Source organism: Nelumbo nucifera, chromosome 2 (assembly GCF_055504915.1).
Source record: "Nelumbo nucifera cultivar China Antique chromosome 2, China Antique-T2T, whole genome shotgun sequence".
Lineage (NCBI taxonomy): Eukaryota > Viridiplantae > Streptophyta > Magnoliopsida > Proteales > Nelumbonaceae > Nelumbo > Nelumbo nucifera.
In genome coordinates this window covers 45,715,817-45,728,452 of record NC_142650.1, presented here as the reverse complement: position 1 = coordinate 45,728,452, position 12,636 = coordinate 45,715,817, and the positions used below count along the sequence as shown (strand labels likewise).

Sequence of the window (12,636 nt, the reverse complement as noted above, 5' to 3'; positions counted from 1 at the left end):
ACTTCCCAGATCCAAGAGTCAATTTCAACTTTCTAGCAAAAAAAAGGAGGAGACCGACTTTGTTTGGGGACTGTAATTTCAAAATTGGACTACAATGTACTTCTCCGTTTACTTTTTATCTCGGATTGACATTGGCGGACGGGATATCAAAAAGGGAATTCAAGATGCTCAGTTGATCATCTATCTCAATAATCTCCCCATGAAAATGTGGTTTCTGTTTCAGTTTCCAAAGATCCATGCCGGGGGAGGGAAAGTGTATTATAGTCGCTGTAAGTGAGGATGACGACGACCTGCTGGCTGCTGCGTTTGGTTTGGCTTTATTAGCAGTGGACTTGGTCTGCGAGTCCGAGACAAACAACAAATGAACAACCGATCAAGATCAAACAAGGATGGGTATAATTGTCATTTTGCAAGTGTTAGGAATAGAAGATAAACGATGTTCGTTCGTTGCCCTTGCATAATTGCATCAAGTCCCACGGTCCCACCCTTTTCTTGAGTCCTGAGTCCTGAGTCCTGACAGGACCACCTCTGAATTTGTAAATTGTAATTGTAATTTTGTAACGTGCAGATGTAGGATGGGGTTAGTCCAGTCAAGACTCAAGTGGGACGCTTCTGTCAGACTCACATAACAACAATAGTTAATTAATGTTATGGTCCCCCACCCACAATGCCACGTCGGCACGTACTATCCAACGACGCACAAGTCACAACGACATCTTTTTCTATCTATTATCATCATATCAAAACCAGGACAAGGATTTGGAATTTCACGGTGGCCTCCTCCTCTTTGTCTTCAGTCCCTCTAGTCTATTCTGAATTTCTCAAGCGCGTTTTGACTTGACCCAGTCACCCAGCACCAACTATGACCGAAAAAGTTTTTTCAAGTTCTATACATCAGAATCTGATGATCTGGCCACGTATGGGCCCACCAAATTATAGAGTATAAAACCAGAGCCAGACGTCGTCTTTGTCTTGCAGTGGGATTCTAATCCGACGGTTTCTACATCTTTAGTCATTCTGATTTTTGGATTAGACAAAAATGATTCGACTTCGCGTATTCTATCAAAATCCTCCCCGTAACGTATCTTTTTACCGATTTTCGTTTTCAACATTTTGTTTTGATTTTTTTGCCTGCGCCCGCTTGCCTTATCGTGTTTCCTTCATTCCCCGCCAATGAAGAACAAATCGGAGCGCAGCGTCGTCTTTAAGTTCCACTCTCCCTCTCCCTTATGACGATTATCCCTCTTCCCTCCGTCGCCCTTCCCGTCATTTTCGTTGCTCTCTACTTCCTTTCGTCTGTAGCTGATGGGCTCGGCTCAGCCTCCACCGTCGCCGTCATCTACGGCTCCGACACCGTTTGCGGGATCGTCGCCAGAGAACCTACGCAGAGAATTGAATGCTTTAATGGAGGTGCAAATATCTCTATCGGGCCGAACGTATCTTTCACAGCCATCTCTGGCGGTCGTAATTTCTTTTGCGGGCTGAGGTCCGGAGGGAACAGTCTGCTCTGTTGGAATAGGGATTTTGTACCCAAAAGGGTCTACTACAACGATGCGCTCAAGTTGAAGGATGTCTCGGTGGGCGATGACCACGTCTGCGCGTTGGTGGATGGAACCGGAGTTGTCAAGTGCTGGAGAGGGGAGAGAAACAATTTTCCGACACCAGGGGCAGGTGAAGGTTTTCTCTCCATTACGTCAGGGCGAGGATTTTCTTGTGGTATTTTGAACACAAGTCGTACAGTTAAGTGTTGGGGTACCAGACAAATTCGGCAGGAGATACAGGCTCAGTTTGGAAATGTCTCTATGGCCAGCTTAATTGCTGGTGATTCTCATGTTTGTGGTACTACGAACTCAAGTGGTGTTTTGATTTGCAGAGGGAGTAACAATTCTCGGCAGTTGGATGTTCCCTCAAGTTCACCATTTGAGTTTTCGAGTCTGGCGCTAGGATTGAATCATAGCTGTGCGCTTCGACAACCGAATAAATCGGTGGTTTGTTGGGGAGGAGGGGGAGAATTTTCGAACAACGTCACAGATGGCGTTTCTTTCGAGTTGATTGTCGCTGGTACAGAGTTTACTTGCGGTTTGGTGACGAGGAATTTTTCTCTCTTTTGCTGGGGACCTGGATTGCCTGGCAACAGAAGTACTTCCGCCGTGGATCTTCCATTGTCAAATATTCTTCCGGGCCCGTGTGTTCAGGACTGCTCTTGTGGTATATATGGTGATTCGCAGGGTCTTTGCTCCGGTTCCGGGAATATCTGTAAGCCATGCGATGGCCTACCACCACCACCAGCTCTGCTGCTGCCGCTGCCACCGCCGCCGCCAGCGCAGCAGTCACAGTCGAAAAAGACGAGCAAGGGTTTATTGGCTTTTGCCGTTATAGGATCAGTTGGGATCTTTTTGGGAGCATGTACTCTTATCTACAGCTTGTGGGCTGGAATATGCTGTTGCCAGCAGAAGAAAGTCCATAATTCCGTTCAACCCACCATAACCGGAGGCAATGCTAATGCTGGCACGCCAGCAAGCAGTGGTCCATTGAGCGCTCTGTCGAGATCATCCACCATCAGGCGGCAGGGCTCCCGAGCAATTATGCGGCAGAGTTCCCGAGCGATTATGCGGCAGAGGAGTGGGACCTCTTCGAAGCACGCGGACAGGGCCGAGGAGTTCACCCTATCGGAGCTTGCAGCGGCCACCGACGGCTTCTCGTCGGAGAATAAGATTGGAAAGGGTAGCTTCGGGATTGTGTACAGGGGGAAGCTGGTGGATGGACGTGAGGTGGCAGTTAAAAGGGGAGAGACGTCCCGCAAGTTGAAGAAATTGCAGGAGAAGGAAACCGCATTCGATTCGGAACTAGCCTTCTTGTCCCGTCTTCACCACAAGCATCTAGTTGGTCTGGTGGGCTTCTGCGAAGAAAGAGACGAGAGGCTTTTGGTGTACGAGTATATGAAGAATGGCGCACTCTACGATCATCTACATTCCGAGAGCAATATAGAAAAGAGCAGCAGTATTTTGAACTCGTGGAGGATGAGGATCAAAATCGCACTAGACGCCGCGAGGGGAATCGAGTATCTTCATGACTACGCCGTGCCGCCGATAATTCACAGAGACATAAAGTCGTCAAACATTTTGCTGGACGGAAATTGGACGGCCAGGGTTTCGGATTTTGGGTTATCGTTAATGGGGCCAGAGACGAATGGGGAGTACATGCACATGAAAGCAGCAGGAACGGTTGGGTACATTGACCCCGAGTATTACGGTCTGAACGTTCTGACGCCGAAGAGCGATGTGTATGGGATGGGAGTGGTGTTGCTGGAGCTGCTAACGGGGAAGACAGCTCTATTCAAGGAGGACGAGGAGGGAGGACCGATTAGTATGGTGGATTTTGCGGTACCCATGATTAACGGGGGAGAGTTGCAGAGGGTGTTAGATAGGAGGGTGGGAGTGCCGGAGGCGAACGAGGCGGAGGCAGTGGAGCTAACTGCACGAGTGGCGGTGAAGTGCGTGGGCTTAGAGGGAAGGGATCGGCCTACGATGGCAGACATTGTGACTAATTTGGAGAGTGCATTAAGTCTGATGGATCATTACGGTGATGATAGCCATTCTAGTGCGAGTGCCACATTCTCAATTGTTCCCGAATCAGATTGAATGTTATTGATTTTCGACGCTGGTTGCAAATTTTCTTCTCCTTTTTATGATTTGTTGGATTAAATTTCTTTTTTTTTTTTTTGGTTTATATGTATAAGTATTGATCATTGGATGTAAACCAGAAGAGAATGAATGGGAAGAGAAGAGGAACAAAGTAGACAACTATAAACAAAGCTGAAAGAACTGACGATGGAATGAGGAGGGAGCTATAGGACTGGACCCTGGAGGAAGAGGTATTAATTAAAATCACAATTCCAGTCATGTCCCATGCTGGGTCGGCAAGGGAAACCCTCCTGAATCCTGACCCACCCCATGCGACCGAGGGCGGATCGTTTGGGACAGAAAATTTCTGTCCCCTCCGGCAATCAAATACGTCGTTCTTCTTAGAAAATTTTAAAATTAACGGAGTCTAGACATTAACGGCAGTATGAACTACAAAACTTATCAATTTTGGTTTAAGCGCCTTTTAGAATCCCACTTTCCAAAGTTTCTCTTCTCCATATTTGTTCAACGTTCTTTTCCCTCCCCTCATAACGAAAGTTCGCCCGCATTAACATCATCTCGCACCGCCATTGCAATCGAGCCACCATTGTTCGTCCGCTGCAATAGCCGGAGTCTTTCTCAACCACCGCTCATTCCTCCGTTGCAAGCTTCCGGAATATTTTCACCGCTCATCGCTGACGTTCAGAGCCACCGGTGATTCTTTCCAGAATCTTTCCACTACAACTCTTTGTTTTGCCTTCTAAGACAGTTTCTATCAGAGTACAGATGAAACCTGATGATCATAGAAGAGAACAACGATGGACCTGATGATCAGAGAAGAGGAGGCTACCAAGTTTTCCCTTTTCTTTTCATTTTAGCAGCGCTTATTTTGGCTTGAAGCCGTTTCATCTATTTTTTTTTTCTTAAGTTTTTCTTCCTTTCCCCTCTATCTTTTTGTTTGGAAAATTCCGCACTGTAAAGGTGTTTTATTTCTTTCTAAAATTTCTTGTAAATTAAATGATTTATAAAGGCAAGAATCTTCTATACATGGCCTCTTTTTGTAGATGGACGAAGAAAGTTATACGAGTCTCTCTCTCTCTCTGACTGTGCGACATATGAGTTGCAAGCATAATGGATTGATGAACATTGGAGATGATATTCCATGGCTTGCTAATAATAGATAGAAGCTTTCCTTGAAACTTGTAATGTGAAGATAGAATTTGTTTCATTACCCTCTTTCATGGAATGTTGAATTTTGTATTTACATGCATATTATATGGTGTATACACACAAATAAAAAAAATAAAGAAGTAAGATCAAAACTCCAGGATTTGAAATTTTGAAATTAAAGAGAAGATGAGGTATAGCAAAAGGCAAAAGCAATTGGGATTATGAGGCATAGCAAGAGAAATTTTGAAATTAGAACAGAACACCCAGAATCAGCAACGCCACCTATCCCCCCATCCTCTTCATTATCATCAATCATCATAGTCACCTATCATCTCTCTAAGCTCTTCTTCCATGATCTCCTCAACTTGGATCCTCCCATCATTACAATCGGCAAAGACCAATCCCAACGATATAAGAATCATGAAAAGAAGCCTATCAACATGTTTGTCATACCATTTCCTTCCCCTCTTCCAGAACACTAGGGGCCCAACAATCACTCCTGCTCCTCCAAATCCCAATCCTGTTGATATAAATTCCCAATCAAACTTAACCCCATATTTTTATGATAAATCGTTGTTGTGGCAATGAACTCTCAAAGTTGAGAAAGACTCTTGATGGTGCGCAATTCGGCTGGTCCTAGTTATCAACGACCTTGCCTCTGAACGGAGTTACAGAGGGTTTGAAACAGGGAAAATGAAGAAGCTCCAGAGGGAATCCGGTATGAATGCTCTGAAGCTCAAGTTAGAATTCTCTCAAAGGCAAGATAGAACCAGATGGTGCAAAGTTCACATACCTTGTTCTTGGGGGGTAGGGAGCCTTTTATAACCACCTTGTGCACTCACTCCTAAGCTTCTGTCAGGTCGGGTATGATTACCTCTGGGCTCCTGCCAGTTCGGGTGTCATCCCCTCTGCTGGACAGAACCGCCACTGCTCCCTTTTGTCGGAGCCGTCTCTGCGACTGGCGATGACGGTGGCAGGTGGCAGTGGCAGGTGACTGTTGAAGGGCGACTGTCAAGCGTCAGATCCCAAGTTAGTTAGGTGCGCCGCCCTTGGATACGGACCTCCTCGGTGTCAGGTATGGTACGTTTGTTCAGTTCGGCGTCCAAGAGGCGAAGTGCTGGAGTGGCGAGCGAGGTGAAGTCTTGAGTTCGGATAGGGGAGTGTCCCAAACTGCCATGAGGTGGGCCAGTTCGGGTCATTGCCTTGTGTGGCTCGGGGCCTAAGGGAGAGTTCGGGCTCTTAGTAGGGAGATCGGGCTCCTCGTAGGGAGTTCAGGCTCCTAGTAGGGAGTTCGGGCTCCTCGTAGGGAGTTCGGGCTCCTTGTTCGGATTGCTGGTGGGGAGTTCGGACTGCTGGTTTCCTCCCTTTGGTGCTTGCGCCCTGGGTGCGCTGTTGTGCCGAGCTGTTTGCCTTTGCCACGTGTTGAGTGATTACGAGGTCGGGCCAAATCTTCCTTCATCAATTGCCCCCCACTCCTCGTGCTAAGGGTCTTGCTTTGGCATGGGGAGTTCGCAAGGTGGCAGGTGGATTTGTCCCGTACTTCGAATCTCGGTTGATTGATAGCGCGAGGTGCGTTGTCAGGGTTAGTCTTCGAGCGCCCAAAAGACAAAAAACGTGCCGACTTGCCTACAAATGCTGCGAGACGTGACGGCGCGTGCTTTATTTCCAAATCAAAAAAGTGCACCGCTGGGAGACGTGACAGCAGGCGTCCTTTCAAATTTTGAAAACGTGTCGCTGTCGCCTTTAATGTGAGGAGACGTGCGCTGGCGTTCTGTCAGTTTTAGAAAGACGTGCGCCGGCACTCTGTCAATTTCAAAAAGACGTGCGCCAATCATGTTTTGGTCTCAGGAGATGTGCAGTCAGCGCGACTGTGGGCCATCAGATTGGCTTTGATCTGTGCTGTTGCTTCTTGGTCACTGTGGGTATAAATAGAGGGGGACCCCAGTCGCTTTGTCACTTTTGTGCTTTGCCTCTTGAGCTCGCGTCCAAGTTTCAGCTCGCGCCCAGGCTTTCAGTTCGCGTTCAAGGTTTTCGCTCGTTCAAGTTCCCGTAGTCTTGTTCAAGCTTTTTTCCGGGTGAGTACCTTCCTGGAATCCACCTTCTCTCCTCGATGTCTAGCTCGGAATTTTCAGACGGTTCTTCAAGTGGGTCAGATGCAGGTTCTACGAACCGAGTCACATCCCCTGATAGTCCTAGCGAGCCGAAGGTCGAGCTCGAGGAAGAGTTCGAACCCGTAGGTCGAGTCACCTCGGGTAGTTTGGCGTCCACCTCTCGTCGGGGTCGGACGTTAGACAAGTTTGGCCCCTCGACCATGACGCCTGAGGGGCTCCAATCCCTTATTACCTATTACAATTTGCCTGGGGAGTACGCTTATTTCATACCTTCGGGTAGCTTTCCTTGGGAACACGGTTCTGATGAGATCGTGATATTTCGGGAGCAGCTCGCTGCGGGGTTGCGATTGCCTTTCCATCCTCTCCTTGTCGAGGTCTTGAATCACTTCGGTGTTACGGTCGGCCAGCTCCACCCGAACTCCATTCGTAATTTGGTGGGGACAATCTCCCTATTTAGCGAACATGGCTTTCCTTTAGACTTGGAAATCTTCTCTTCCATCTTAATGCTTAAGAAGCAAGCGGGTCTCCTCCCCGAGCGTAGGCGGGCGTATTACCTGTCTCCTCGCCCGAGTTTTAAGCTTTTACATGATCTTCCTAACAAGGTCCCGGCGTGGAAGCGGGACTACTTTGGGGTGCGAAGTGTGCTGGGGTGGCCGTTTTAGACTGGGTGGGGGGTGGCCACCCCTGACTCCGGTGTTACACTTGACAAAGAGACGGTGAAGGGCCTCTGGCAATGGGTGCGGCTTGGTCTAAAGTGCCAATAGTATCTGATAGAGGCCAAGCTCATTGCGGCCGGCCTGAGTCCGGGTAGGTTCTTTTCTTGGAGGTTCTATTTTGCTCTGTCCGGCTTTTTTCTGATGCCAAACTCTTTTTTTGCAGGTGTGATGGACTTAGGAAGGACTCGTGGTGGGCACTTGTTTCAAAGCATGAAGAGGACGAAGCGAGTTGCCAAGCGAACTCGCGCGCGAGCTGCCCCGGGATGCGGAGCCCGAGGTACCGGACTACCCGTTAGGGGATCCGCCCAGGGAGCCCGAGATGGCTCCTCCAGTGCAAGAAGCGGCAAGGGGCCCGTATGCTGAGAGTACTTACACGGGGGCTCCCACCTACTCTGGTGCTCCTGCTTACTCTGGGTCTGCTCAAACGTGAGTTGGACCCTCGGGCTTGGGGGCTCCAGGGGAATTCAGGAGTGTGTTGTCGCCGACCTACGCTCTTCAGAAGAGTAAGGAGGCCATTTTCCCCGAGGAGGTCGCGGCGTGGACTGATCTCTCTTTTCACCAGGTGGCCTGCCGTGCTGTTACTCATGCCATGGTGGTAAGTCAGACTTTTTATCGAGCTCTTTTGCTTTTATCCTTCTTGCTGTCGTTCTTTTGATCACTTGTTCTTTTGGTAGGTGAACTCTTCTATCCACGCCTTGGCGGCCCAGGTGGAAAGGAGATCAAGGCAGGCGCGAGCTGCTGAAGAGGCTCTTTGTGCTGTCGAGATGACTTCTCGAGCTGCTGAGGCGGCTTCCCGAGCTGCTGAGGCGGCTGTTCGTGCTGCGGAGGCCAGGCAGGCGAGGTCTCAGAGAGATGCCGAGGCCATGGGAGTCATAGTGAAGCACATGGCAGACCTGAGGCTGGATTTGCAGCATCAGGTCGAATACCTTCAGGAGGACATTAGGGAGAGGACGCAGATCTTTTCTCAAGGTATTGAAGATGCCAAGAAAAAGGCTGTCGATGAGTACATCGCCTCACCGGCTTTGGCGACCTAATGGTGGATTCGTACCGAAGGGGTTTCAAGCTGAGCCGGTGGATGATCCGGAATACGTACCCCGAGCTCGATATTAGTGCCATATCCACTTCGTGCATAACTTAGGAGATGGCCAATGCTGCTGATGGTGAGCCAGATTCCGAGGGCGAGGCAAGGCCTTTGGGTATCGTTGAAGTGCCTTATGATAATGAAGAAGTAGCTCCGGGCCTGTAAATTTTTTTTTTTTGGAAATGTACTACCTTACTTTGAAATGGAATGACTTTTCTTTTGGTTAAGTGTTGCTTGTTCTTTCTCCCGAACTGAACGTATTTGCCGAACTGACCATACGTCCGATCTGTTTCCTGCCCGGGTTACCGCACTCGCGCGACCTGTTTTGGTGCTCTGAGATGCCGATGTCCCTATTAGTTTGTTGTCTTCGTTTTGCCTTTGGCTTTCTTTGCTTGCTTGTGCCGAGGTTCCATCATTAGCTCGACATCCTAGCCCTTAGGCTTTGGTGGCGATTTTATCCACTCCGCTTGGTGGTCTATAGGTAGTATCGCCTTAAGTTGACGATGTTCCATGCTCGGGGTACTTGCTTACCCTCTAAGGTTTCAAGCTCGTATGCCCCCCCCCCGAGTGCTTTCTTTACTCTGTAGGGTCCTTCCCAATTTGGTCCGAGTTTGCCCACGCCGGGTTTGGGTACCATGATCTTACGGAGAACCAGGTCGCCGATGCGGAAGCTCCTCTTCTTTACTCTGGCGTTGTAGTACCGAGCTACTTTTTGCTGGTAGACCGCTGTTCGGATGTGCGCGAGGTCTCTTACCTCATCCAATAGGTCGAGGTTGGTGCGTAACTCGTCTCCGTTTGTCTGATCGTCATATGCTTCTAGTCGCAGTGTAGGTATTTCGATTTCCGCCGGGATTACCGCTTCGGTGCCGTAGGTGAGGTTAAAGGGGGTCTCTCCCGTGGCGGTTTTTTCTGTAGTTCGGTGAGCCCACAGAACACTTGGTATCTCGTCCACCCACAACCCTTTAGCTCGGTCTAGTCGTGCTTTCAGTCCGCAGAGGATGACTCTATTCATTACTTTTGTCTGGTCATTTGCCTGCGGGTGTGCGACCAATGTGAAGTTCTGACGAATTCCCATATTTTGGCACCATTCTTGGAACTTGATATCCTCGAACTGTTTGCCGTTGTCGGAGATCAGTACTCGAGGTAGCCCGAAGCGACATACTATGTTCTTCCAAAAGAAGTTCTGTATGTTTCGGGTTGTGACTGTTGCTAGAGGTTCAGTTTCTATCCACTTTGTGAAGTAATCTACAGCCACCACTAGGAACTTTCTCCCACCTGTTGCTGGCGGGAATGGCCCCAGGAGGCCGATGCCCCATTGTGCAAAGAGCCATGGACTGGTGAGGTACTTGAGGTCGGCAACAGGCTGATGGTGGATATTGGCATTCTTCTGACACTTGTCGCATTTTCTGACGAGCTCGACGGCTTCTGCCTTCATCGTTGTCCAGTAGTATCCTTGTCGAAGTGCCTTTTAGGCGAGGGTTCTGCCCCCAGGTGTCCGCCGCACAGACCTTCATGAGTGTCGCGGAGTATGGGCTCGACTTCGGCAAGTCATAAGCAACACAGGTAGGGGAGCGTGTAGGATCATCGGTACAACCGTTCGTCTATTATGACGTATTTGGCTATCTGGCGCTGCACCCTCTTGGCTGCATTGCGGTCCGCAGGGAGGGTTCCATCTAGTAAGAAGCTCGCGAGTGGGCCAATCCAGCTCGGCTCTGCTTCAAGGACGGAAGCGACCTCCTCAGCCCCACCGAGAATGCTGGGCCGAGGTAAGTCCTCTATGTACACGGTTCTCATGGTGTTATGACTCGTGCTGGCTAACCGGGACAGGGCATTGGCCTCAGTGTTCTCTGACCTCGGGATTTTCCTGATGAAGTGTGACTGGAAGTTGAGCAGAGGTTCCTTTACTTTTGCCAAGTATGCAATCATAGTGAGCTCACGTGCTTCGTATTCGCCCGTAACCTGGTTGACCACGAGCTGGGAATCATTGCAGATAACTACGTGCTTTGCTCTTACCTTGTGCGCTAGGTTCAGCCCGGCTATCAGTGTCTCGTACGTTGCCTCGTTGTTGGATGCCGCAAACTCAAAGCGTAGTGCGTATTCTAATTTCGTGCCGCTTGGGCCGTGTAGCACTATTCCAGCCCCGCTGCCCTACTGGTTCGAGGAGCCATCTACGTGAAGGATCCAGGGCTCCTCATCCCAGTTCGCGTTTGGCCTAACCAGGAGAGATGCCACACTGGCTACTACTTCACGGGGTTCAGACTCTATTGGCTTGGGAGCTCCGGGCTCGCTCAAACTGGGGATCTCGGGCTTGACCGGCCCAGGGGCTTCGAGGCTAAACGTGCACTCGACGATAAAATCTGCTAAGGCTTGGGCCTTAATAGCAGTTCGTAGCTTATACTGGAGGTCGTACTCACTGAGTTCGATGGCCCATTTGGTCAGTCGACCGGAAACCTCGGGCTTGAGTAAAACTTGCCTCAGAGGTTTGTCAGTCAAGACGATGACAGTGTGAGCCTGAAAGTATGGGCGGAGTTTCCGAGCTGCTATCACCATTGCGTATGCTAGCTTTTCTATCTGCGGGTACCTTGTCTCTGCTCCCTGCAAAATTTTACTAACATAATAGATGGGTCGTTGGACCCAATCTACTTTTTTATTAGTACCGAACTGACCACCTCGTCGCTTGCCGAGAGGTATAGTTCTAGGACCTCGCCCTCCTTGGGCCGGGCTAAGGTTGGCACATTAGCGAGGTAGCTTTTTAGCTCGTCGAACGCGAGCTGGCAGTCTTGGGTCCACTCGAACCCTTTGCCTTTGATTGCTTTGAAGAAAGGCAGGCAGCGGTCTGCTGATTTGGACATGAAGCAGCTCAGAGCGGCTATGCGGCCGTTTAGCCTCTGAACTTCTTTTACTTTCCGGGGTGGTTTCATATCTAGGATGGCCTTTATCTTGTCCGGGTTGGCCTCAATACCGGTTGACAATGTACCCTAGGAACTTGCCTGAGGTGACACCGAAGACACATTTGTTAGGGTTCAGTTTCATGTTAAATCGACGCAGGATTTGGAAGACAGAATCTAAGTCTTGTATTAATTCCTGTGAAAACTACGTCTTTACGACCATGTCGTCTACATAACATTCTATTTTCGTGCCAATCAAGGGCCGAAACAGCCAATTTACAAGTCTTTGGAAGGTTGCCCCGGCATTTTTAAATCCGAGGGGCATGACCTTGTAGCAGTATAGGCCGAACTCGGTTATGAAGCTGGTTTTTTCCTCATCGGACTGGTCCATCCTGACTTGGTTGTAGCCCGAGTAGGCATCCAGGAAGCTTAGCAACTCATGTTCCGAGGTCGCGTCCACTAGGCGGTCAATTTTGGGGAGGGGGAAGCAATCTTTTGGGCAAGCTCGGTTCAGGTCGGTGTAGTCGACGCACATGCGCCACTTGCCGTTTGCCTTTTTCACCAACACTAGGTTGGCTATTCAGCTCGGGTAATGAACTTCCCTTATGAAATCTGCTGTGAGGAGCTTTTCGACCTCCTTGTCGACCGCCCTCCAGCGCTCTGGGGCTAAGTTGCGTTTCTTCTGTCTAACGGGTTTGACTACAGGGTCAGTATTAAGTCTGTGAGTTATAAGGTTGGGGTCAATACCGGGCATGTCGGCTGCAGACCAGGCAAAAATATCTAAATTTTGAAGTAAAAAACTCACCAGTTCGGTTCGTAGTGGTTCCTCGACGGAAGCACCGATTTATAGTGTGTGAGTTGGGTCTGTAGCCGAAGTCGGGACTGCGACCGTTTCCTCTATGGACAAAGCTTGTTCCTCGCCTTGCTCCGTAGGCCGTTCTAGTTCAAGGTCGTCGGCCGCCTTGGTTTTTACCTTCAGGGCGACAACATAACACTTGCGAGACTCAAGCTGGCCGCCCCGCGCTACCCCCACCCCGAAGTCGGTAG

At 49.5% G+C, this 12,636-nt stretch overlaps 1 protein-coding gene across 1 annotated transcript; it reads left to right on the top strand.

Annotated features, from left to right (window-relative positions):
• Window positions 1–977: 977 nt before the first annotated feature.
• LOC104602597 (putative serine/threonine-protein kinase-like protein CCR3) lies at window positions 978–3,671 on the top strand. The gene has a single exon (XM_010266331.3). It carries the CDS (start codon window positions 1,230–1,232, stop codon window positions 3,639–3,641), a length of 2,412 nt encoding a protein of 803 aa, XP_010264633.1. The 5' UTR covers window positions 978–1,229; the 3' UTR covers window positions 3,642–3,671.
• The last annotated feature ends 8,965 nt before the right edge of the window (window positions 3,672–12,636 follow it).

Excerpts from the sequence above, each read along its gene's own strand:
- LOC104602597 (XM_010266331.3), top strand. The coding sequence starts at position 1,230 with ATGACGATTATCCCTCTTCCCTCCGTCGCCCTTCCCGTCATTTTCGTT.